At 39.2% G+C, this 26,105-nt stretch overlaps 1 protein-coding gene and 1 long non-coding RNA gene across 3 annotated transcripts in view; one reads left to right on the top strand and one right to left on the bottom strand.

Moving 5' to 3' along the window:
- Nucleotides 1-16,796, bottom strand: part of LOC143274267 (uncharacterized) — a 79,652-nt gene extending 62,856 nt beyond the window's left edge. Inside the window, exons 1-2 of the long non-coding RNA XR_013052786.1 lie at nucleotides 16,731-16,796; nucleotides 15,274-15,343 (exon numbers count right to left, since the gene is read on the bottom strand). This is a non-coding gene — a long non-coding RNA (uncharacterized LOC143274267). The remainder of the gene's footprint in view (nucleotides 1-15,273; nucleotides 15,344-16,730) is intronic.
- A 931-nt stretch (nucleotides 16,797-17,727) lies between these two features.
- C7H15orf61 (chromosome 7 C15orf61 homolog) lies at nucleotides 17,728-22,348 on the top strand. Of its 2 annotated transcripts, XR_013052785.1 has the most exons (3): nucleotides 17,728-18,152; nucleotides 18,919-19,053; nucleotides 22,113-22,348. XR_013052785.1 is itself a non-coding variant. In XM_006971443.4 (2 exons), exons 1-2 carry the CDS (start codon nucleotides 17,807-17,809, stop codon nucleotides 22,238-22,240), a joined length of 474 nt encoding a protein of 157 aa, XP_006971505.1. In that variant the 5' UTR covers nucleotides 17,738-17,806; the 3' UTR covers nucleotides 22,241-22,348. The 2 variants fall into 2 exon arrangements, 1 of the variants encoding a protein (XP_006971505.1); XM_006971443.4 differs by lacking the exon at nucleotides 18,919-19,053 and having other exon boundaries at nucleotides 17,738-18,152.
- Nucleotides 22,349-26,105: the final 3,757 nt, after the last annotated feature.

Raw genomic sequence — 26,105 nt, 5'->3', positions numbered from 1 at the left:
CTCTAGAATTTTATGACTTTTGCTCCCATCATCAAAGTTTCAGAAAGGCAAAATTATACACGTCACAGATGATTTTTTCTTCTAGCTTGTTTTTTCATTTATTACAAACAATGGATAAAAACATTTTGAGATTATTTTTTGTAACTGTATGGCTTCTTAATCTTCTCCATCTATTACCCAAAGGGCTGTGATTCTCAAATGATTAAATTTTTGTATTGGTTGAAATACCTCATTACAATACCAACATTTTTCTGATAGCAGCATTCTCTGTCTATCTATCTATCTATCTATCTATCTATCTATCTATCTATCATCTATCTATCTATCTATCTATCTATCTATCTATCTATCTATCTATCTATCTATCTATCTACCTATGCATGCATCCATCCATCCATCCATCCATCCATCCATCCATCCATCCATCCACCCATCCATCTATCTAGCTATCTAGCTATCTAAGAGTCAAGTCTTTCAGTGGCCTGGGCTTCATCACTGGTTAGTAAGTGAGCCTAGGGACTCTCCTGTCTCTGCCTTCCCAGTAATGGGATTACAGGTGCGCAGCCCCTACCCCCTTTACTTTTTTTAAACAGGGATTCTGGGAGCCAAATGCAGGTCTTCACGCTAGGAAGAAAAGCCCTTTGCCAGCTGCCATAGAAGGTGTTCTTTTGATTGAAGCCAAATCTTTCAATAAGAAGCTAAATATGATCCTATGTTGAATGATTTATTTTGGGAGGGTTCACACTGTACATGGAACTTTTAGTTATTGTTTAATTATTGTTAATCAATTAAAGTAATGGAAACATTTTATTTTTAAGTATTTTTGCCCAAACCGACATAATGATACACTCTTTACTAGAATATCTTTATATAGTCATATGGACTATAAAATAGAATAAAAATATTAACGTGGACATTTTTGTTCCTATACAAATCAGAGCATATATCTTCCTTTTATCTCTGCTTTTTAGGGACAGAATGAAGAGCTGAAGTGCTAGCTCTGATCAGTATCAAAAAGGAGATGATGTATTTGGTAACATTCTACTTTGCTATGTAGCTGAGCTGACCTAGTCCCTAAAAGACTCCATTTACAAGATGTGTAACATTGGTGGCAAAACTAGTTCTGCCTGGCACCTCTATTCCCATCTTCTAATAGAATCCTAACATGTCCCTGTATATCCTGGGCCACATCTGCTGCCAGCAGGCACAAGAAATTGTTCTGACATCTATGGACCAAAGCCTCAGAAAGGAACTGGGAGGAAGACAGTTCTCTATCAGTCTATGAGGAGCACACTGATTGTCAGGACAAAAATTATACCTAAAACACTTTCCTTCTTTTGAGACAATGTCTCACTGTGTAGCTCTTGCTGGCCTGGAACTTGCTTTGTAGACTAGGCTGGCTTTGAACCCACAGAGATATACTTCCCTCTACCTCTGGAGTGCTGGAATTAAAGACATGTACTGCCATGCCTGGCTCTAAAACACTTTCTCAACTTCACTGCAAGGCAGAAATTGCCATTGTAAATGTATAATGATCAGTTCAGAGAGTCTTGGCATCAAAACCAGGATGACAAAAACAGAGATAGTATCAGCTTTTAAATCTACTTAGGAACACTTTTCAGAAGATTACTTCACAGAGTTTTAAATTTTTTCTACTTACAAAAGCCTTTGTATATTAATTTTAAAAGAAAAAACACAGAGGGTCACAGAGCTTCTTCAAAAATAAAAAACCAAAAATAGGAAATCATAGAGAAGAAAACGTTTAAATACCAACTATTATTCATAATTTTAACTACTGTCAACATTCTAGAGTGTGTCTACTCTCAGGACCTAGGGCCTGTACACTGCATTCCACTGCCTAACACACTCCTTGCAGCATTCAAATCTCCATTCAACTTTCATCAGACCAGGTAGACCTCACTTGGCCACCTCCCTAATGTAGTACCTATACTACTCTGTTTCTTTCCCATGCTTTATTTTTCTATAGGGTACCTGATAAGCACATGTCATATTATATATTACAAAATAGGCTTGTTTTTTTTATTGTCTATCTCACCCAACAACATGTAAGCTTGAAGACATGTATATATACAGACATGTACAAACATATACATCTTCTAGAACATTACTTATCAACAGTAGGATATCTAATTAATATATATCACATTTGTACTTTCGTCTAATATGTATTGTTTCTATATAATGATTTATTCTTCATGTATAAAATGTTTTAAATACCTGACATACTGTTTTTAGACTTTTTCCTTTAGGAATAAATTATGAAATCAGAGCTAAAGAAATGACTGAGAGGATAAGATGCATACTACTCTTGCAGAGAACCTGAGTTCAGTTCCCAGCACCCACACTGGACAGTCTACAATGGCCTCTAACTCCAGTTCCAGGGGATATAATGACCTCTTCTGGCTTCCTCAGACACCTGCTCTCATATGTGTGTGCATATACACAGATACATAATTTTCAAAAATATTAATTATGAAGTCATATTAGAAATTCTTACTCAATAAGGTTTGAGTAACAGTACAAAGGGTGTTTTTAAAACTCTTGCTGTTATTCCAGTGCACAGGCATTTAATGCAGCATGTCAATGTTAACTAGCTAAAAAGATTATTAGTGATATGAGAAATGCCTAATATTTATATGGTTTCAAAGTATTTTAGTTGAGTCTTCCAATAAAACTCAAGGTACGAAACCACAAATTTGAAAAGTTTACATATTTGCACTAAAGAATAAAACTAGAAATATGATGTCTAGATGCAAAGCTGGGCTTATTTGTATCTGAAGCCTGGGCTTTTCACTGTACCTTAATTTTATGGATAAATGATTCATGCTTAAACGGGGGAAATGATGGGCTCATCGTTTCCTTAAAAAAGCATATATAGCTGGGGTTATACTTCAATGGTAGAGTCCTTGCATAGTAAGTATAAAATTCAGGGTTCAACCCTAGGACACAGAGAGAGAATACAGGGATAGAAACCTGAGACCCCTGAGACCCTGCCCAAAGCTCTCTCAACTACACTATCTATCAGATACATGCTGGCTCAGTAAATTAGAAGAAAAAAAACCCTAAATGACCACAGAGTTACAATGGCGACTAATATACAAGGTTACACTTTCCTGAAGATTCCACAGTGTATATAACTGGTTCTGCCACGTGCCAACTTGATGACACTTGCAACCTTCAGCTTATTTGATGTAGTTGGGAAGCAAATGAGATTCCAGTACCCCTGTTGTGCATAGGTGCTCAAGGAGCATTTCCTCATGGCAGGGAAGTGCCCTATATTTACAGTATTTGATCCAGTTTAACAGCAAGATGAAGTGTTAAAATTAGCCTTGTAAAAGTTTTCACCCTAGTTCACACAAAAACAAGATTCTGAGATTATGACTTGCAATTTTTCATGAGTTGATTTATCTGAATAAACCTATAAGGTTTTGAACCATTAAGCATTCGATTTAGAACAAAAAGTAGTGTGCAGAAGAATAAACTGAGAAATGGAACAGATTTGTTTCCTGTAATAATTATGAACAATATCTCAAACTCAGCATCCTTGGACCACTGAGCTGTGTAGGATGAATGTGCTAATTAATCAATTACTACCCAACAATGTACCCTGTTTATTTACTGAAATGCACTAGAAACATGTGCAGAACTAGTAATTATTAATCATCTTCAGTAACAAAGATGATTCAAGTTCACCTTCATATAATTAATAGAGCATGCAGTTAGCTTTAACATCTTGCTTTATTAGAAACGGCAATAAGGAATCAAAGAAAAGAGCTAAACCACAAGTTGTGGTTCACTGAGATACTGGCTTGGATTAATGTGCACATTATCCATAGCAGCAGTATTACTCACACCCATCTAAACGATGACCAGATGCTCTCTCCATGAAAATGCAACTTTGACAAACTAAATTTTGATTTTAAATAAAACTCTTAAGTTTTCCAGAAAGTTAAAAAACCAAAAACCAGTAGAAGCTCAGGCGTCTCCTATAAAATCCATACTTAGGACTTGACGACAGACTTGGATTTGTGAGCCTAGTCTGTGTAGCCAAACTCCTTAACTCATGACCCTCACTTTAAATATTCTAAAATGTTCTTTTCAATATGCATATTCACAATTAAATGCAGGAAAATTTGCAGTTAATCTAATTTTGAAAAAATATTCATTCTTTTGGTTTCGAAATTATCATATATCCTTTTACCACAAATTCTCTTTGGGCCAGATGGACTAAATGGGCTATACTTTGAGTCCAGAAAGCTATAAGCATGCAGCATGTCAGAGATGCTAGACTGTGTTATAGAATATTATTTTAAGGTGTGTTACTTTTGTTTATGTTGCATTTGTTTAACTCTGTGAAGCTGTGTTACTGTGCCTGTCTAAAACACCTGACTGGTCTAATATAGAACTGAACAGCCAAGAGCAAGGCAGGAGAGAGAGAGACAGGCAGGGCTGGCAGGAAGAGAGAATATATAGAAAGGAGAAATCTGGGAGAAAAAGGAGGAAAGAGATACAGAATTGAAAAGAAAGGAGCCAGAGAAGGAGGAGGACTTCAGAAGCCAGCCACCCAGCCACCCAGCTAAACAGATGTGATAATTTAAAGTTAAGTAAAGCTGGGTAGAAATAAGCCAAGCTAAGAATGGGCATGCATAATTAAGAATAAGCCTGCATTTGTGATTTACTTGAGAGCTGGGTGGCGGGCCCCCCAAAAGAGCAAAACAACAACATTCTGGCATATCAACTTGGGGTTTGAATATACATCTAGAGCCTGAGAAAGCTGAACAACAAAAAGAGTACACGGCTCCTTTAAGAGTTTCAGTAGGACACTTTCTGCTAGTCACTGAGTCCTTGAGTGGCTAGTACGTTAAATAGGAACAAAAAACTAAGTAAAAACACCTGCCACAGTGCAAGCATTGGCATTCTAGAGCTCTAGGAAGACTGAATGCAATTCCGGGTCAGACAAACTTCCACTCCAGTTGTGAGTTTCATGCTTGGTTTTCATGACTTGAGAAGTGGGCAGAGGCAGCTGAGAGCCGCACTCGAGAATCCAGGTGTAGGTTAGCAGTATAAGGTTTGCTTGTATAGTCAAAAAAAGACTGAAGATATGCAATAAAAGAGGTCCAAACGGAAAAACCTCTAAGCAGGTTACAGTGTGTTTAACAATGTGTATAGGCTTAAGAAAAGGACAAGGGTATAGTCATAGAAAAAAACGAATAGTTTATAAAATAAAGTCTTTAAAGAGAGAGTTAAAGAAAAAAACCACGTAAGATGGGAAATACACAGGTTGTCTGGATCCTGTATGTTATTGTGTTGACTTTCAATTTTTTTGATTGTTGAAAAGCAAAGGAGAGCTGCAAAGAGACCTGGAATTGGAAGAGGGATTGTTGAAATAAATCAGCCTATATACTTTAGGAATGCCTTAACTTTTAAAAAGTCAAAAAATATATTTATCAAATGGAAATCAAAAATGCTTTGGAGTTTTGTTCCCACAGGAGATGAGAGGCTGTGGATTCCTTCAGGGTTAATATGGATCAGGTTTGATCAGGCCAGACCTCCTGAATCTTGACAGGTGATGTCTATCAGCAAAGGTTACTGCTGGTCTTCACAGGATTTGGTCATTATTTCAAAATTTTCTCTCTGGGACCCTAAAGATACTTTGTCCACAGACAGCAGGAAGAAGTATGGAGAAAACTATGCCCACGTTCCCAAGAATTGGGGGGTGGGGGTGGCTGTTGGTTTTTGGTGGTTTACGGATGTCTATTATCATTTAGGAGAATGTAGTATATTGATACAAATTTAAAGTTATTTTTGTTAATTGTATATATGTTTCTACTCTTGTTTAAAGGATTTTTGTATATTGATAAAAATTTAAAGTTACTTTTGTTATAATATATTGTATATATATTTCTATTCTTGTTTAATATTACTTATACTTGTTTATCCTGTACTTATACAGTTTATTTAAAAATGTAAGGTAAAATTCTAGTTTTTGGAAGCTGTTATAAACTATATAGGATAATCAGGAAACATAGGTTAGTGATTAGTCATTTACAATAATCAAAATTGTAGATGTTAGGTATGCTTTCCAGATCATATAGATATATTTTAGATAGATAGATTGTCTTTAAACCTTTCATAGACATACAGAATATGGCATTTAAAATTTTTTTGTTAACTTAGGACTTTTCATGACAATGAGACACATCTGCTCCTGGCAGCACCAATTTACTTCAGAGATGATGGGCACTGAAGAAACTGCTTATGGAGTTTGCTTTCCTTGTGGCAAAGCTAGCCACTGAGCAAAGAAACTGCTTTTGCCTTTGACTGCTGACAATGTGCTGTGCAGACTGGACATACAGGACACACAAGAAAAAGAGTGTTTAATTTTTCCAAAACAAGGCAGGACAGTCCTTCAAAATTCCTTCGTCACAGAAGAGTCTGCCAGATGTTCTGCAGGACATAGAGGAAAGTGACTGACAAACTTTGCCAAAACGAGGCAGGACAGTCCAAAATTCCTGCTTCATAGAAAAGTCTGCCAGATACTTTGGGCCTGTAGGCTGAAGATGGATTCCCCAACATTGCAGAGGAACTTTGGGTGACTGTCCAGGCAGCCAAATGTCTCTGTTGTTAGGTAATATTACATCCTTCTGGGCCTTTGATGGAGTTGAAGACTAGATAGTTATACTTGCAGATTTTTTGTAGTTATGATAGAAAGTAAGTTAGGTGTAAAACTTTGAATTCACTAAGATAGGATAGATAATATATTATTATCTCTGAATATGCTAACTACATATGAGCAGAATATTGTGAATGTAATCCTTACTTGATAATTGTTATTATATATAGTCTTACTATGTTTAAGTTAAAACCTCTTTTTAATTAGACAAAAAGGAGGAAATGATGTAGAATATTATTTTAAGGTGTGTTACTTTTGTTTATGTTGCATTTGTTTAAATCTGTGAAGCTGTGTTACTGTGCCAGTCTAAAATATCTAACTGGTCTAATAAAAAACTGAACGGCTAATAGCAAGGCAGGAGAAAAGATAGGCAGGGCTGGAAGGCAGAGAGAATATAAAGAGGAAGAAAAGAGATGGAGAAGTGAAAAAAGGAGGAGCCAGGGAAGGAGGTGGACCCAGGGGCCAGCTACACAGCAAGCCACGGAGTAAGAGTAAGATTTACAGAAGTAAGAGAACAGGAAGAGCCCGGAGGTAAAAGGTAGACAGGATAAATTAAGAAAAGCTGGCTAGAAACTAAGCCAAGCTAGGGCCGGGTATTTATAATTAAGAAAAAGCCTCTGTGTTGTTATTGATATTTTACTCTTCTGTGGGGGCCCACCACTCAGCTCCCAAATAAATCACACACAGAGGCTTATTCTTACTTATGAATGCCTGGCCTTAGCTAGGTTTAGTTTCTTGCCAGCTCTCCTTAACTTATCCCGTCTACCTTTTGCCTCTGGGCTTTTCTAGTTCTCTTAGTTCTGTTGCTGGTTGTGTAGCTGGGTGGCTGGCCCCTGATGTCCTTCTCCTTCTCTGGCTCCTCCTAGATCTTAGATCCCTCCTCCCAGTTTTCTCCCTCTATATCCTATGGTGATATTTTTTTGAGCTGAAATGTGATTTTATTTGAATGTTAATAAAATTGCCTGGAGATCAGAGCTAAGAGCAAGCCATTTAGCAGAAGTCTGGTAGTGGTAACACATGCCCTTAATCCGATCACATGTCAGGCAGAATCTCTGTGTGTTCAAGGACACAGCCAAGCGGTGAACCTTTAATCTCAGTACGAACCATAGAGACCTGGAGGTCTGTATAGACAGGCAGTGACGAGGAAGTCATATGGTTGGGTTTACAGCCAATGAGAAGGTAGAATAGAAAGGCAATAAAAAGACAGGGCACAGGAAGGTGGTCTCTCTCTGAGGGGAAGGACAGCAGGGGTTGGTAAGATAAGATGGTCTTAGCTCTTGGCTACTGCTCGATCTCTGGGCTTTAACTCTTTATTTGGCTCTGTGTTTTGTTTTGTTTTTTTATTTTACAATACAATTCAGTTCTACATATCAGCCACGGATTCCCTTGTTCTCCACCCTCCCGCCCCTCTCCCCTTCCCCCCAGCACACCCCTCATTCCCACCTCCTCCAGGGCAAAGCCTCCCCCGAGGACTGAGATCAACCTGCTAGACTCAGTCCAGGCAGGTGCAGTCCCCTCCTCCCAGGCTGAGCCAAGTGACCCTGCATAAGCCCCAGGTTTCAAACAGCCAACTCATGCAATGAGCACAGGACCCGGTCCCACTGCCTGGATGCCTCCCAAACAGATCAAGCCAATCAACTGTCTCACCCACTCAGAGGGCCTGATCCAGTTGGGGGCCCCTCAGCCTTTGGTTCATAGTTCATGTGTTTCCATTCGTTTGGCTATTTGTCCCTGTGCTTTATCCAACCTTGGTTTCAACAATTCTCGCTCATATAAACCCTCCTCTTTCTTGCTAATTAGACTCCCGGAGCTCCACCCGGGGCCTAGCCATGGATCTCTGCATCCAGTTGCCTCAGTTGTTGGATGGGGTTTCTAGCACAACAATTAGGGTGTTTGGCCATCCCATCACCAGAGTAGGTCAGTTCGGGCTGTCTCTCGACCATTGCCAGCAATCTACTGTGGGGGTATCTTTGTGGATTTCTGTGGGCCTCTCTAGCACTTTGCTTCTTCCTATTCTCATGTGGTCTTCATTTACCATGGTCTCCTATTCCTTGTTCTCCCTCTCTGTTCTTGATCCAGCTGGGATCTCCTGCTTCCCCAAGCTTTCTTTCCCTCGACCCTCGCCCTTCATTACCCACCCTCATGTCCAGGCTGTTCATGTAGATCTCATCCATTTCTCCGGCATTGGGTGATCCCTGTGTCTTTCTTGGGGTCCTGTTTTCCAGGTAGCCTCCATATACCCAAGGATTGCTCAATCATACCACAAGAGCACTTGCTCAGCTATGTTCATATCAGCATTGTTTGTAATAGCCAAAACCTGGAAACAACCTAGATACCCTTCAACTGAAGAATGGATAAATAAAATGTGGTACATATACACAATGGAATACTACTCAGCAGAGAAAAACAATGACATCATGAGGTTTGCAGGCAAATGGATGGATCTAGAAAAAATCATCCTGAGTGAGGTAACCCAGACTCAGAAAGACAAACATGGTATGTACTCACTCATAGGAGGATACTAGATGTGGAACAAGGATGACTGGACTGCTACTGACATCACCAGGGCTCTGTGTTTCTTAGTTAATAAGACCGTTTAGAATTATATCTACAATAGCCCCTCTCTGCCTGCCAGCCCCGCCTATCCTTTCTCCTGCCTTGCTATTGGCCAGTTCTTTATTGAACCATCAGGTGTTTTACACAGGCACAGTAACACAGCTTCACAGAGTTCAACAAATGCAACATAAAAACAAGTAACACAGCTTAAAATAATATTCTACTACACCTCTGTGTGATTTATTTGGGAGCTGAATGGCGGGCCCCCAAAAAAGAGCAAAAACAAACAACAAGACCGTGTTACTATCGGAGACTATGGGGGTCCAGCCCCTCGATAGTCCCCTCCCAGGGTCTGGGAAGAATCTACAACCAGCTGATAATTAATCTTTGATGAAAAGAAATGAATCTATGTACACGAAACTCCTTAGTTCATACACTTTATTATTATTCTGTGATAGTTCTCTCTCTACACAGCTTCTATTCTGCTCTCATGTCTAGCTCCTTTCTTGCCTGATTTCTCTCTATATTTATCTACTGTCCCCTCTAGGTTCTATGTTAATTCCTACATCTAGTTCTGTCCCTTCTAGGTTCTCATCTATCTAGTTCTTTCCCCTATCAGCTCCTCTCCCATCTCCTTCTCTCTCATCTGGGTCTTCCTCATCTTGTTCTTCCCCATCTGGCTCTTCCTCATCTTCCATCTCATTCCTCTAGTCCTCTCTTATAACCCTTCAATCTAGTTTTTCCCCATCTCAGCTTGTTCCTCTCAAGTTCTTACCCATCTAGTTCTTCCATTCTCTTTTCTCTTCTCTGTCCAGTGCCCTGGAAGTCCCAGTATACAAAGGGAGTGTCTGAGCTAAATTGTGTAAAGTGATTACTTAACGTCCACCTCTCCTAGGCGGTGTCTCCTTGTGGAATTTACCTTAAGTCAGGAGATTTGCATGTGGGCTGTTATCATTGTTATCCTCAAAGTTGGGCGCCCCACTGGGTGGTGGTTCCTGTAGTCCTTGAAAGTGGCTAAGGGAGATAATCTGATTCCAGAGAAAGCCTTTCCTGAGGCTTTCCAAATACCTGGAATGTGTATGTCCAGAGAGTGATCAGTCCACACTGTTAGCCCTTCTTAGGGAAAAGTCAACTGGGAAAACTATGAAGGCACACATGATTTTCATAACAGAATACAGCTGATATATAACAAGCCAAGTAACACCAAAAACTCCTTGGGATTTGGCTTCCTCTGGAGGAATTCCCTGATTCCTCCAGGTAGTGACTTTGCCATAACCAGCTGAGTTCTTTTGATATATTCCTGCGGCCTGCAGCATGTTACCCACTGACACTTTTAAACTGTTGACAAACCATGAGTTTGTTATAGTTCTGCTTATGTAGGTTCAGATTCCAGCTTGTCTTGGCTGCACATGACACTACCCTCCTAATCCCTGAAATTATTTCCCCAGTGTGGCAATGAGGAAATGATACACTGCTGAGAACTCTTTATATGAGACAATAGATACAAACCAACCAAGATATAATAAATGCTCAGTGATTGGTGGATATTATGACATTGTTATTTGTTGCTGGAGGGCTTCTCTCCAGGTTCTACCAAACCCCGCATTCCCACAATCCACGTATAAAATAATCACTCAGACGCTTATAATACTTATAAACTGTATGGCCGTGGCAGGCTTCTTGCTAACTGTTCTTATAGCTTTAATTAATCCATTTCCATAAATCTATGCCTTGCCACGTGGCTGGTGGCTTACCGGAGTCTTCACATGCTGCTGGTCATGGCGGCAGCTGGCAGTGTCTCTCTGCCTCAGCCTTCCGCTTCCCAGAATTCTCCTCTCTCCTTGTCCCACCTACTTCCTGCCTGGCCACTGGCCAATCAGTGTTTTATTTATTGACCAATCAGAGCAATTTGACATACAGACCATCCCACAGCAGTTATTATTACCCTCTAGCTTAAACTAAAACATGGACATACAGGTAAAATGGTGTTTCATACAAGGAAAAACATAAATGCAGATCAACTTTTTGAAAGTTTTCTCCAAAGGGGGGAAAAATGGAGAAAACGTAGTATGATGAGATAGAAATGAAAATCCTGTTCCATCTGAAAATATCACAGAATTTCACTTCAAAAACCTTTACTGACAAATCATAAATCAGTGACTACTCTGCTATATTTCCATTATAAAATGATTCAGGGCCCCTTTAAATGGAGAGCTCCCTTAGGGCAGTATTTGTTTATAGATCATTACCTACTTGACAGTGGGGCTGGGGAGGCACAGAGACAGTTATAAAAGATAAAGGGTTAAAAGCCACTGTCAGTTGAAGACCCGCAATGGAGCCAACACACCTTTGGGATTTGATCTGAAAATGATTCATGTTACAAAAACGCCACAGACTTTTCACAAATATTTCTGTCAATAAGGTTCCTTTTAATAGCAGGACAATAACTTTGACCCATGCATAATATGAATTTGAATTTATTTGGCCATCTTTTCAAGGGCAACTCCAAACACTGACTATGTATTATGAAGATTTGCAATCCTGGGAGCATGCCCATGTGATGGACTCCATTATCTACCAGCATATATGGTTATCTGGTTTACAAAGTTATAAACGTATCTTCTTGCCAGATTTCAGAGTGCCAACACTTACATCAGACAATGGGAGTCAACTGCCTTTAATGAAAAGCTCACTGGTAGCCAGAGGCCAGGGATTTTCTACTTGATTTTGATAGATGATCTTGGATACATTTCATACCTATTTTGCAGTTTAATTTTGCCAACTGCCCAAATTAACATTTTAACTAAATTAGACTAAAACCACTGAAACTACATAGTATACGCTCTTTCTCCAACATCCCTTAAATATACTAATTGTAATCACTTTCATCCATCTCCACTTATTCAAGAATAGCTCTTACAACATGCCAAGTGCTGCCCTAGGTACTGGAGTCACAAAGGTTTAGAAATCACACATATATCCTCAGCACTGAGAGTTTATATCACAGTTAAGGGAGAAACCAAGAGAGAGTGTTTAGACACAAGGTGTTTGGAGACAAAGTCATCAGATCCACTACTAACAGTAAATATTTTGCCAGAGTAATTCTTAGTGACATGCTTTACAACAGCAGCCCCAGCAAATGGCCAATTCCTTGGAGCTGTCAGAACATCAATGAGTTCAGAAGACTCAAGATCTGGATAAGAATACCGCATTCTGGGGCTGGAGGGATAGCTCAGTGGTTAAAAGCATTGGCTACTCTTCCAAAGGAAGCGGGTTCACTTCCCAGCACCTGTCTGTAACTCCAATTCCAGGGCTTCTGACACCCACACATAGACATACATGCAGGCAAAACACCAATGAACTTAATAAATATTTAAAAATAAAGAATACAGCATTCTCTTCCTTTCCGAGCAACTTCTTCCATGAAGATAATATTGCATAAAGCCCATATATGTTGTCCTTGACAATATGACGTAAGTACAGGATGGAGCAGTAAGTACTGCTTGCCACTGATGAGAGGAGGATAATGAATATTTATTTGGCTGTTTTTAGTGTTGAGCTTGGCTTAGAGGGCATTGAGCCATTACGCAGAGATGGGTGTGAGGAAGCCTGGGTCTGAAGCTACTTTGGTACCTGTGATTACATCTAACAATGATGGAGTAAGATTGCACAAAATCATCTCCTTAGTCTTACTTCCCTGAACCAAAAGTCATTAAGCCCCAAACAGGAAATTCTAAATTAAATCTTAAATATAAACATTTTAATCTCACATTTGTATACCCTCCGTCTTTTACTAACATGCTGACATATGCATGGTAGTAGTATGATTTCCTTAATTTTTCCTCTGAGAATGTAAGTGAATTAAAATCTACATCCTAATCTTGCTCTGTTTTAAATCACATTATTACAATACAGTGGTGTTTGCTTATCTACAGAGGATACTTCCCAAGATGCCCCAGAAAATATCTGAAACCTCAGATATACTGAACCCTATATGTCCTGCTTTTTCCTATACATACATATTGATCAAAAATATTAATTTATAAATAAGTTGGTAATGAGTTATTAAAAATTAAATATAAGAATTATAACAATATACTGTAATAAGTTATATAAATGTCATCTTACTTTCTCTAAATAGCTTATACTACACTCCCCTTGTTGGCTGTGGACAATGAAGTTCAGCAAGCAAAACTTCTTCAGGTAATGGGAAGTAAATCAGGATCTCCCTCTACGATTGTAAAACAACATGAGAGCTGGGTGTGGTGATGCACACCTACAATTCCTGCTGCTTGAGAGGTTGAGGTGGCAGGACTGCTTCAGTTCCTAAGTCTCAGGTCAGCCTGGGTGACAACTGAGACCCTGTCCCAAAGTACAAACAAAAAAGCAAGCAAACGAAAAGACCCTACAATAAAAGATGAAAATAAATATTGTGTGCCCCCCCCCACAATAACATATCCACAAGATTAGGTGTAAAGCGATATTTTTTTCTCTGGATCCCTAATAAACACTAACAATAAGGGTGGGGAACGTAGTTCAGTAGAACAGTTGCTTAGCATGCACGAGGTGCTGAATATGCGCCACACAACTGAAAACACTAATAAGATATACAACCATGGACATAGAGTTGATATGTGTAATTCACAGATCAAGTATTACAAATATGAATAGTGACACTGTAAATATTCTAGTAAATGTGCTTTGGAGAGCATAATTCACAATTGATGTTAGGTATTGTCATAGACTGAATGTGTTTCCCTCCACATACATCCAAGCTCATATGGTGAAGCTAAAACCCTAGGATGACTCCAACTGGAAACAGGGCCTGAGAAGAGGTGCTCATCAAAGTGGAGCTGAAACCTGAGAGAGACCGGAAAAAGTAGGTCCACCATATAAGGATACAGTGATAAGGCAGCCATCTGCAAGCCAGGAAGACAACTCTCAGGGGAGTGGAACTGGTCAATACCTTGGATAGCCCGAGTTAGAAATAACTTTCTGTTGTTTAAAACTACCCAGAGAATGAAATTTTTGTTATGGTAGCCCAAATAAAACAACATAGGTATAGACATAGGAGTAGTGCAAGATCATAAGGCATGAATATATTCATCTATAGTATATCTGGCAAAGCCATGTATATGAGGCTGAGGAGAGAGCATAGGAAGTTCAAAGTCAGCCTGGGAAATATAACAAGACTATCACACACACACACACACACACACACACACGCACGCACGCACGCACGCACGCACGCACGCACGCACACACACACGGGAGCAGGGTCAGGGGGTAAGAATTCCACTTTGCTGGAGAGATGGCTCAGGGCTAAGAGCACTGGCTGCTCTTTTAGAGGAGCAGGGTTCAATTCCTAGCACTTACATAGTGGTTCACAACCAGCAGTAATTCCAGTCCCAACTGACCTGATGCCCTCTCCTGGCTTCTACTGGCACAAGACATGCACATGGTGCACAGACATGCAGGCAGGTAAGACACCCAAATATATAAAATATAAAGAAAAAAGTCTTAAAAAAATATAATTGCTCCACTTTGGAAAATTTTTCTCTATATCTTCAACCCTCAGAATTTTCAGTCTTTTCAACTTTGGCCATTCTAAAGGGTATGTGATGCTACTGTATTGTGACTTTAATTTCCACTTCTCAAATGATGCTTTATTATGTATATTTTACACATTTATTGCATACCAGGATGTCTTCACTTCTGATATGTTCAGTTCTCTTTCTATTGGATTGCCTTTTCCTTAATAATTTTAGGAGAATATTTTAATATTTAGGAGACTATTCTATATACATATATGTAACAAACAAGTTGCATGATTAGAAGACTCCCAAGTTTTGGCATATTAGTGGGGTGAACACAATGTTTGTTGACATATTTCTTCTGGTCTGTAGAACATTCTAAAATGGAGAATGGCCCACCATCTATCTACTTTCATTAGAAGAAAGTTTTACATTAGACTAGAAAAAAGAGGGAGAGTCAAACAGCCTTGCATTAGGGAAAATCTTTACCTGTGATGAGGTTGACCCAACACAGCATCGTCCAACATTAGTCCTTCTGATCACTAGCACTTTTCAAAGCCTGCATAATGACAAAAAATGGTGAACTTATGTAATATCTGGTTATCTATATCAGTGGGTTTTGTTTTGTTTTTTAAATCTCATATGCCACAGAACCTAGAGTTTCTCAGACATGCTATATCCCAGGATCTCAGTACCAGTTTAACTCAATTTCATTTTTAATTGAATTTTTTAAAGATTTATTTATTTATTTATTTATTTATTTATTTATTTATTTATTTATTTATTTATGTATACAGGAGAGGGTGCCAGATCTCATTACAGATGGTTGTGAGCCACCATGTGGTTGCTGGGAATTGAACTCAGGACCTTTGGAAGAGCAGTCGGTGCTCTTAACCTCTGAGCCATCTCTCCAGCCCCTAATTGAATTTTTATATCATCAAAAAGTCTATAATGCCCAAAGTTCACACATTGCTATCTGACCACATGTTAATTTGATGTTAGGTTAGTTTAGTGTAGTTCTCATAATTAATTTCCTGTTGCCATTTGAATAGATAGATAGATAGATAGATGGATGGATGGATGGATGGATAGATAAAACAGAAGCATGTGCTCATGCTTAAGGTGAAACATTAAAAGTCCACTTTTTAAAAAATTGTTTCTCTGGGAAGATCAGGATTTTTCTGAATAGCAAACAGCCAAAGCAGGAGATGTAGGAAAGAATAGGAGCTATAATTGCCACTGTTTTACAATTTAAAAAACCACAGTTGAAAGTGCAGTGACAGTGGACCTGGCCGGGCATCCTCACTACGAAAGTTCTCGGTCTGCTCTTACCTAAGTCTTCACTGTCCAGGCTCCCTCCATTCTTTCCCACTTTTTGAATCTGGTTCTGCAAGTGCCATGTTTATTATTTTATCTACTTGATTTACCTCTAATAAATCCCCTCCCCACTCAAAACAAAACCCAAAGACAACAAACCATCCTTGATTTTGTTGTGGTGCCAGTTTACCTACAATATTACTATTAAAAACATAAATTTATAAGTGTTTAAAAATAAACACATTGCATTTATAATTTCCTTTACATGTTGCAATTCTGTGACAGATTTTGTCTGAAAAAGGACTCTATTGTTTTTAAAACTTTGAAAATGATGGTACTGCAGCATCTCCCCACCTTCCTTCAATAATCCTAGTTATTCTTCTTTATAGCTAAACACATCATGCCTCCAACTAAATTTTTTTTCTGAAAAAAAATGGTATCTAATAGGGAATCTTATAAAGTTCAAACTATTTGCATAACTACAAGACCTCCTAAATATTTGACCTGTTCGTAGAATGAACTCGATGTTAACTATCTCAAAAGTGGAGACTATAAAAAACAAATTCTACATCCTTCTTGAGTTTTCAGCAAATAATAATTGCTATATGGGTACCTAAACACGTAATTACCTCATTTGCATAAGGTGCTTTCCAGAAACCTCTTCCTATTTAGGTGTTCTCTCCATGTAAGTTGAGGACATACAAGAGTAACAACACTTCAGAAAACAAGTGGTACATAAGGCATTACCTCAATATGTTACAAAATTTGAGAAATGCTTTCCTTACAATAATAGATTTAAAGTGAGTGATTGGGGATTATACAGGTGGGTGACTACCATATCCTGTTCTGGTATTTACCGTGTTCTCAGGTGGGAGGTGTCTCTGAGCTTCAGGGCACTGAATGAGGAAGACTCCTTTCTTCTTTTCAGGTTTGCTTGGTCTCTCTCTCTCTCTCTCTCTCTGTGTGTGTGTGTGTGTGTGTGTGTGTGTGTGTGTGTGTGTGTGTGTGTGTGTGTATGTGTTGGTGGGTGGGGGGGTGTGCTTCTTTGTTTTGAGACAGGCTCTCCTCTGTGTAGCCCAGCCTGGCCTCCCCATCCTCACACCTCAACCTCTTTCTTCAGAGCTGGGATTACAGGCAAGGGCTACCACACCTGACCCTTTTAAATCTTGCACTATCAAGGTAGGATTCAGTCTGGGCAGTGAACGCGACTGTGAGGACATCAGCAAAAAAGTGCCGTCCGAGGTCAGCAGATGTCAAGGCCAGGCCAAGAACATGCCTTGGTGTCAGCTCACTTCCCGGAGCCCACCTCCCGCTCCTCAGCATCCCTGAGATGCCCAGCGCCTCCCTCCACCAGTCAGCCGCTCAGGTGGGTGGTCTAACATTCGCGTTCCTCTCCCCGCTCCACAGGTTACAAATGATACCTGAGACCACAGGTGACATTTTTTTTTTTCCGGATTTGCGCAGTCGCTCCGCCCTCCCGTCCGCCAGAGGCCACGGGCCGCTTTGCGCACGCGCCACACCCCAGACCACCCAGGGCGCTCTCACCCCGCCCCCGCGCGCGCCGCCCGCTGGGCGTTCCCAGCCCAAGCCTGGGGGGGGCGGCGGGGGTGAGGAGGAGCGCGCATGCGCACGCACTCCGGGCGGCCCCGCCCCCAGAGGCGCGCCCCCAGGGGTCCCGGGGCCTGCTCTTTGGCTCGCCCCGGCCATGGAGGCCCTGCGGAGGGCCCACGAGGCCGCGCTGCGGCTGCTGCTGTGCAGGCCCTGGGCCTTGGGCGCCGCCTCCCGCCCGAAGCCCCGCGCCTCGGAGGTGCTGACGCGGCACCTGCTGCAGCGGCGCCTGCCGCACTGGACCTCCTTCTGCGTGCCCTACAGCGCGGTCCACAACGACCAGTTCGGCCTGTCGCACTTCAACTGGCCCGTGCCGGGCGCCAACTACCATGTCCTGCGCACCGGCTGCTTCCCCTTCATCAAGTACCACTGCTCCAAGGCGCCTTGGCAGGACCTGGCCCCGCAGGACCGCTTCTTCACGGCGCTCAAGGTCATCAACCTGGGTGAGTGGCGGCGCCCTCGCCTGACCCAGGGACTCCTCCGGCCTTGGCGGGGCGGCTCCTGGCCCACACGCCCGCCCGCCGCTCAGCCCCAGCGGGCTGCCTGCATCCCCCCGAGGTCGTGCCCTGCCACTGTCCAGGCAGGAGGACCCTGCCTTGGGCAGCGAGCAGCGAGTCAGGAAACGCCCCCACTTGGACTGTGGCTCTCCCAGTTGCTTGGCAGGAGACATTCCCGCGCTCATCGCTGGCAGCCTTTGGAGGACAAAAACTGGACGGACTTTGGAAGACAAGTTTCTTTGTCTTCTTGTTGTGAAATCTCAGCAAGTGTGTTTTGCTAAGAGCAGTAGGTTTTCTCCAGTCATCATTTTCTCAGGTGCTAGAACTGGAAAGGTATTTGAAAGAGGCTGCCAGTGTAGTTCCTGAAGATCTAATTCTGACTATCTCCTCCCGCTAGGTGTTTATGCTCTTTGGGTTTATCAGCAGGTCATGGACCGTAGAGGTGATAGCATTTTATAGACGACGGGGAAAACACAAGTCCTCGAGATGTTTTGGACCTATTAATAGCTACTAAAAAAAATTAACTTCGATATAGATTTCAGTCACTCAAACGCTACACAAGGAAGCTGAATCAGTATAACCCCAATTTTTTTTAATCCAAAATGACACTAAACTCTGTGCAACTGTACTAGTGTTACAAATAATTCAATAATAGTTCATTAAATTGAATAAGGCGTGGCCAGTTCTGCTTCTAACTCATATCTCTCTTAAGGGATTTTGAACTATTGCCCCACTGGCACTGCCCTAGGCTTAATCCAGGAAGGAGATTATACAGTATATATATAATCCTTTTAAAATGTCTCATTACTTGGCTGATGGATTATACAGAGCATGCCCACTAACTGAGGTTGGTATGAAGTTGATATGTGATGATTTAGAAACTTGAGGCTGAGAGTATGTGGAAAAACTGGAGTGCTAACTAGTTGTGAAAATGAGTTTATTTTTAGCATTTTCAGACTCAGTAGGAATCATTCTTTTGCAAATATAGAGTGACAGGAAAACTGTGAGGCCAAGTGATAGGTAAACTGAATAGACTGAATCCTTTATTTAAAATGTCACAATTTAAAATTAACATTTCCTTTAAGATACCTGTCATGATTAAGGGCTCTCTTTTAGGTGTAGGTCATTAAGACACCAAAAGAAAAAAAATCACATTTCCACATAGAAAAGTAAAACCCTTTTAAAAAAACAACAGATGTAGGGGTGGTTTTTGTTTGTTTTTTAGTGTGGAAGAGCAATTTAATAGTCTGTGGGCTTCTAGAAATTCTAAAAACTGCAACTTAAATAGGAAGAAGAGTTTTAAGTACAGCAAAGAGAGAAAGTGTTGCTGTGTGCTTTGATACAAATTGACTTTCTCTGAAATATTTTTCTGGGCTTTTTACCAATTTAGTAATGTTTATTATGGGTTTTTTGTTTTTGTTTTTTGTCTAAACGAAGGAAAATATGAATTAAGTAACAGGATCCAGTTTGCCCCTCTGAATCATGAAGTCCTTGGTTGATAATAAGAATACAAAGGACTTTATTCCTCATCCTCCCTTCTAAATGAGTAGTAAACAGAATAATTCCTTTTCTGTTTTGTAAATAATAAGGATTTCTGTTTACTCATTTTTAGCCTTTCTTCTCCACCCTCCCTTTGATGGAACTAACATTTTACTGATGGTTTATCAATCTTAGTATCCTGCTGGGAAATAAATTAAGATTTAAGAAAAGCAACTTACAGTTGGAATAAATGGGTAATAGAAGCCTTACTACAAAGTTCCAATTGTTTTAAGTCCTTAATTCAACAGTAGTTTACCTACTGTTCAGTTAACTCAAAATGAATGATTATACAAAGAACTATTTCTCAAGTTCATTTTGATATTCTCTGTCTCTGGTAGTCTTAATTTTTCTTTTCATAGAATCTTAAAGATTTTGATTTCGAAGCATACAAACTAAATATTTTTAATCTGTGAAATACAGAGGCAACAAATCTTTCTCAATAATGCATTATTCTTTCATTCTAGGGTGGGAAAAAAAAACCCAAAAAACTCGTTCATTCCAACAGAGAATTTCTGACTCCCTTATCAACTCTGACCCCTGTCAGTAAGCATGACTGATAATGTTTCCTTCGTGCGCTTATTATTAAACTAGTAATCATTAATCAGTTCTTTATTTTATTAGGGGGCATTTATTTATATGATTTGTTTTCAAAAGTATAAATTTTAAAAGAATATTTATCTGAAAGCTGTGATAAATATCATGAAAAATAACTCTAAGGGTCACTACTATTCCTTATACTCAGCCCTTAGTGTTGGTTTAAAATGCACCTTGTGTCTGTCTTACTCTCAGTATATATAGAAAACTAGTAATTGCTTCTAGGCCTTTGAAATTCCTCATCCCATGATTTTCAGGTTTTGGCGTGGTAGTGTCGTATTGGAATTCCTTTTTCACTATTATTTCCACCTGTACCTCACACTCCTTTCTTACATACGCCTGCCTGTCACATTCTTCTCTTGTCTGTCTGCCTTCCCTCCACATACCACTTGGTCTGCTTTCTCTTTTTCTCTTTTTCTTTTTGGATGAATGATTTGCAAATAGCTTTATCATTGTAGTTTTTGAGGATTTATTTTTGTGGCAGTCCCTTGAGATATTTGAGATTCTTTGGGGCATGACCAGGGCAAAGACAGCAGTGTAGTATAGAAAGTTCCATAGGCGTTCCAGGCGATTCTGTGGTAATAAATTACAAGCTGCAACCCGGTATGCTCCTAAAAGTAGAAAAGTACCTGAACAGGAGGCATCAGGCGCCCCACCCCACCATCTCATTACCAGCTGCTGAAGCCTCCTCCATTAGCTCTGGCATCACAGAGTACTCAAACACAGAGATTCAAAGGGAGCATATCACAGTGAGGATATTCCTGGAGGAAAGGAAGGAAAATCAGCAGTACGATCAGTCTTAAATATGTGTTGTTTTCTCTATTAACTAGAAAGAGATTTTCCAAATGAGCAGTTATCTTTTTGAATTGCCTCTTTCTGCCCATTTCCCACATGGAAGCAATAAAATTAATATTTGTGCAGGGCCTACAATATTTGTTTTTGATCTGTGTGCCTGTGGTTTTATACACACACACATATATGCAGTGTGTTTTTAAATATGTTAATAGTCATTGATTTTAAATAAGTGCCTTAAAAGTTAAGAATTATGGAAGTCCTTTTTGAATCCAACTAGCATCATATGCATATGAATCCATATTTCTGGATGGTATGCATTTAGTTTGATATATAACATGCAGCAGTTAATCTCAAATAAAACAGGAAAACCTTATTAATGGCAGTCTTCAAAGAGAGAGAGAGAGCCTTTGTGGAGTTCATGCAGATAAGCTGAAACAAGATTGTTTTCAAATCAATTACGAAATTACTAATGAGAGTGTTTTTTGTTATACTGGATACACTAAAATCTTCTTAGAAGTTAGATTTTGAAGACAGTTATTTGACCCAGTTGCTAATTTGAACAAAATTTTCTTTATCCATCAGTGTTCCTATCTAACTTAAAGAACAACAAAGTGAACCTAGTAATTTTAGCTTAAAGCAAATAATCAGGGACATTTACAACCAAATTAATGGATATTCTTATAAAATTTCTTCACAATTAATTGACGATAATGAATTAAGCAAGTGCTCTGCATTAAAGTTTACATCAGTCTCATCTATGTTTTTAAAAATCTAGGCTCACATAATTGCCACTGTGTTCCACACAGCGATAAAGTCCAGCTCTTCAGTAATCATAGTGAGCATCTGGTCATATATTTCTGTTTCTATAGCTTTATGTTAACATTGCTGAAGACTGTTTACTCGATCAGTAACATGACATGTTAGTACGTGATTAATAAGCACTGATCTTCTCACGTAACATATTCATTTGTTTTCTAGGTATTCCAACTTTATTATATGGACTTGGCTCCTGGTTATTTGCCAGAGTCACAGAGACTGTTCATACCAGTTACGGACCAATAACAATCTATTTTCTAAATAAAGAAGATGAAGGTGCCATGTATTGAAAGTATGCATTGGAAAATACAAATATCAATGAATTTGTTCCCTTGTATGTGTGTGTGTGTATGTGCAATATTTATTTTTGATCTTTTAAAATAAAATGCTGGCAAACACCTTTGTCTTTCTTTGGTGTGTAGTGTTTTTTTTTTCCTTTTTTTTTTTTTTTAAGATGAATCACTACACCCTAGAGGGAAACTCTTTACATTATTATATATTGTGTACTGTTTAGTTAATGGGAACTACCAACACATATGGCTTCACTCCTGTTTCCCTAGAACTAGGTTAAATTAAACTACAGATAAAAGAAAAAATGAGTCCATGAACATAGATTCTATAGCTGGTTATTAACGATTTAAATTAACTCTGAAGAAAAAAAACATAGTTATCTCTACAAAAAGGGGAAATCATGGTGGAAACGGGGGAAATATAATGTGGGGGAAAAGGAAATGATGTTGGATACTTAGTGGAGATGATAGGATATCATCGACAAGTTCAAAATAGATGAGAATCTGATTGCAACTGAAAACTGAAGCATTCAGCTGTTAAGATTTTGCCTGGAAGTGTTTTTGTTTGTTTTTAAAGCTCTCATACTATTTATCTGGACTAAGTGGTAGGAATAAAATGCAAGTGTACACCTGTGATCCTACACTGGGGAAGTAGAGGCAAGAAGATTAAGAGTTCAAATACACTCATATCTTCAGGGCATCTCCAGCATCGCCTAGGCAACATGAGACCCTACCAACAACAAAAAGAATGCAATGCCATAGTATTTAATGTAGTTACAGCTCTTGTCAATGTAAGTGCAACAAGGTGAATGAAATTAATACCCATTATTAATAAGTTAAAAAATAACATGCTACAAACCTATAAGGATGTTAAGGTCTAGAAAGACCCAGAAAGAATGAGTTTGCCAGCTGTTTATAAAAGCAGTGAACTGAGATGGCACATACCCACAGATTTACTGACCATGGGGAGTGAGCTGAAATTTTAAAAACCTGATACCACTTTTGCATTAGAATTTTATTAAGCTAATTGTGTTGTTGAAAGCAAAGTCATTAAAAAAATTTATCCTTGGAGATAGTCACAAAATACCCAGATGAATGGTAAATTTCCGAAATTTGGAGTAATTTAGGGAGAACTAAGTAGGACTATTTAATTTCTAAACCAATGGGTGTTTAAGATTTATGATCACTTCATAATTACAAACATACATTATATAGCGTTTTATGTTAATGTGTTGCTGGTACTGCAGTGTTTACACATTTTTGTAGGAAAACATTTTACACAGTTTCATCTAACCAACATTTGGATGTTATTTCTGGCAAGTTAATAGAGAGTGAACTTCAGAGTGAAACCATCAGAATAACGAAGTCATACAAACGGGCCCCTCAAATGAAGTCATTTTAAATGTGCTACAGATAGGGGTCTGTATTAATATATGTATTGTTCACTTGTCTAAACAATTCTAAGTAACACTTTAATCAAAGAAGTACTTATGCCAATATATTTAGTCCAGAAAAATAAGCTTGACACTAGTTAAATGAATGGCTTGCCCAAAGAAGATGGTGTTACATTAAGCTTCATTAATAATAAAAACGAAGATTAGCATTTTGCAAAGAAGACTAGAACTGATTTCTTCTGTAAGGACAAAGTTAAATAACTATAGCTCATAAATTTTAAGTCAAATACTGCTCGTTTGCTGCTGCTGATCATGTCAATACATGCTGTAAAGGTTTGGTCTCAATACAAGGTTGATAAAATAGTTTTTAATTACCAGACCATAAATACAGCTTTTCAGTCCAGTTGTACCCCTTTTCACACTGGCCTGTTTGATTTCTGATAATCTGTACTGCTGACTCTGCTTACCTGTTTTTCGATAACTGTAGTCAGTGTGACTTCTTGTCCGTATGGTGATAGGTAAGTCTCCTAGGAGAGCATCTTTGACAAACTACCCTATTGATCTCTGTAATTCTCTGCTGCTGCAGCATTAAATAGAGCCTTGATTTCTTGTCTGGTGTGTTTGCTGTGTAACAATTAAGCAAATGTAATATTTTCTTGTATTACATGAGAATCAATAGACCTCTTGCTCATGTGAAGTTGATCACGCTGAAGGATGAACCAGTGATGGCTATGGCCAGAGCTCAAAAAATAAAATTCATTGGGTTTATTAAACCTTGTAATGAATCTTTTGTTATGAAACTTGCTTCCCAAGAAACAGCAAAGATTTTAACTTCCTTCCTCCCTCCCTCCCTCCCTCCCTCCCTCCCTCCCTCCCTCCCTCCCTCCCTTCCTTCTTTTTTCTTGAATGTTGCCTATTGCAGAAAAACATTGTAGCCCAGAAGGGATAGAGTGTAAATCTAAGAAGCCAGGAGATTGATCTATTTCTGGCTTCAGTGTTGTCTTTTTGCCTTAAGGCTAATGTCTACTAGTTTGTGTCTCATTTTTTTTTTCCACCTGTAAGCGGAGAAGAGCAAGGGGCCTTTCCACCTGGAGATGTGTCATGACTCTGGCAAGATGTCTCATCAGGTAAAAGCACTTGCCATGCAAGCCTGGCAACCTGAGTTTGATTCCAGGAGAGCACATACGGATAGAAGGACAGAGCCAACTCCATGTAGTTGCCCTCTGCACGTGCACACACATGTGCAACACAGAGTGACACACACACATAATTTGTTTTTGTAAAAAAAAAAGTTTTTTAAAGATATACCATGATTATGCTTTTTGGCACACGTTTTACTTTTGTCCCAGTAAAAAGTCTTTTTGTAGCACATATTTTCCTTTTCCTTACAAAGGGTTTCATTAACAGAAGGATTTCAAAAGTAAGGTGAGATGGGAAGAGAGAGACTGAAGGCTGTGAGTGCATGTTTGCCCACACCCACTAACCTAAGGCAGCAAGGAGAAATCCCAGTGGACCCTGTCCTTGGTTTATGAAACAATTGACCAAGACTTTCTACCTGGAGTTTCTTAATGCAGTTTATATTTAACAGTATCCAGTCTTGTGACAAAGAATGGAATTGTGTCATTTTTCAGGAACATGGGATCAACCGGATGATAATTAACTGAAGCCATTCACAGACAAATATATTCTCTCATTTGTGGTTTCTAGACTTTATATAGTAACATGAACCATATATGTATAAATGAAGTGAAATTGTCTAGGGCATTAAAGGGGATTAATGGGAGAAGGGACTCAAAAGGGCGATGGAAGGGGGAAAGGGATGGGGTGAATATGCCAACATTCTCTGTCTCTATCTCTGTCTCTACAGATATATGTAATATATATATATAATATATATATATATATATATTATATATATATATAGTTTTTTGTGTGGATAGATAAAGCACTCTCTCTCTCTCTCTCTCTCTCTCTCTCTCTCTCTCTCTCTCTCTCTCTCTCTCTCTGACATGTTCAGGTTACCACAGAGGCCAGAAAAGGTGTTAAACCCCTGAAGCTGGAGTTACAGGTGGTTGTGATTCACCTAAATGGGTTCCAGGAACCAAATCCAGATCCTCTGAAAGAGCAATAAACATTCTTAACTGTGGAGGCATTTCTCCAGACACTACAAACTAGATAGATGGTAGATGATAGATAGATAGATAGATAGATAGATAGATAGATAGATAGATAGATAGATAGATAGATAGATACAAACTAGATAGATGGTAGATGATAGATAGATAGATAGATAGATAGATAGATAGACAGACAGACAGACAGACAGACAATACAGCAACAATAAAGACAAAATAATCCAGGCATAACTTTTAGAGAAGATGTTCATTTTAGAGAAGTACAACTTATACTCTTATCATTTACGCACATAACAATTATGAAGTACTAGAGGAAATTTATAGGAAAATTCTTAG

Source organism: Peromyscus maniculatus, chromosome 7 (assembly GCF_049852395.1).
Source record: "Peromyscus maniculatus bairdii isolate BWxNUB_F1_BW_parent chromosome 7, HU_Pman_BW_mat_3.1, whole genome shotgun sequence".
Taxonomy (NCBI): domain Eukaryota; kingdom Metazoa; phylum Chordata; class Mammalia; order Rodentia; family Cricetidae; genus Peromyscus; species Peromyscus maniculatus.
The sequence above is the reverse complement of the archived record's forward strand: the minus strand, read 5'-3'. Positions and strand labels throughout refer to the sequence as shown.

What these genes read in the sequence shown, in the direction of transcription:
- C7H15orf61 (XM_006971443.4), top strand. Translation starts at nt 17,807, where the DNA reads ATGGAGGCCCTGCGGAGGGCCCACGAGGCCGCGCTGCGGCTGCTGCTG. An exon ending in GCTCAAGGTCATCAACCTGG is followed by an intron (nt 18,153 to 22,112) that starts GTGAGTGGCGGC and finishes TTTGTTTTCTAG; the next exon opens with GTATTCCAACTTTATTATAT.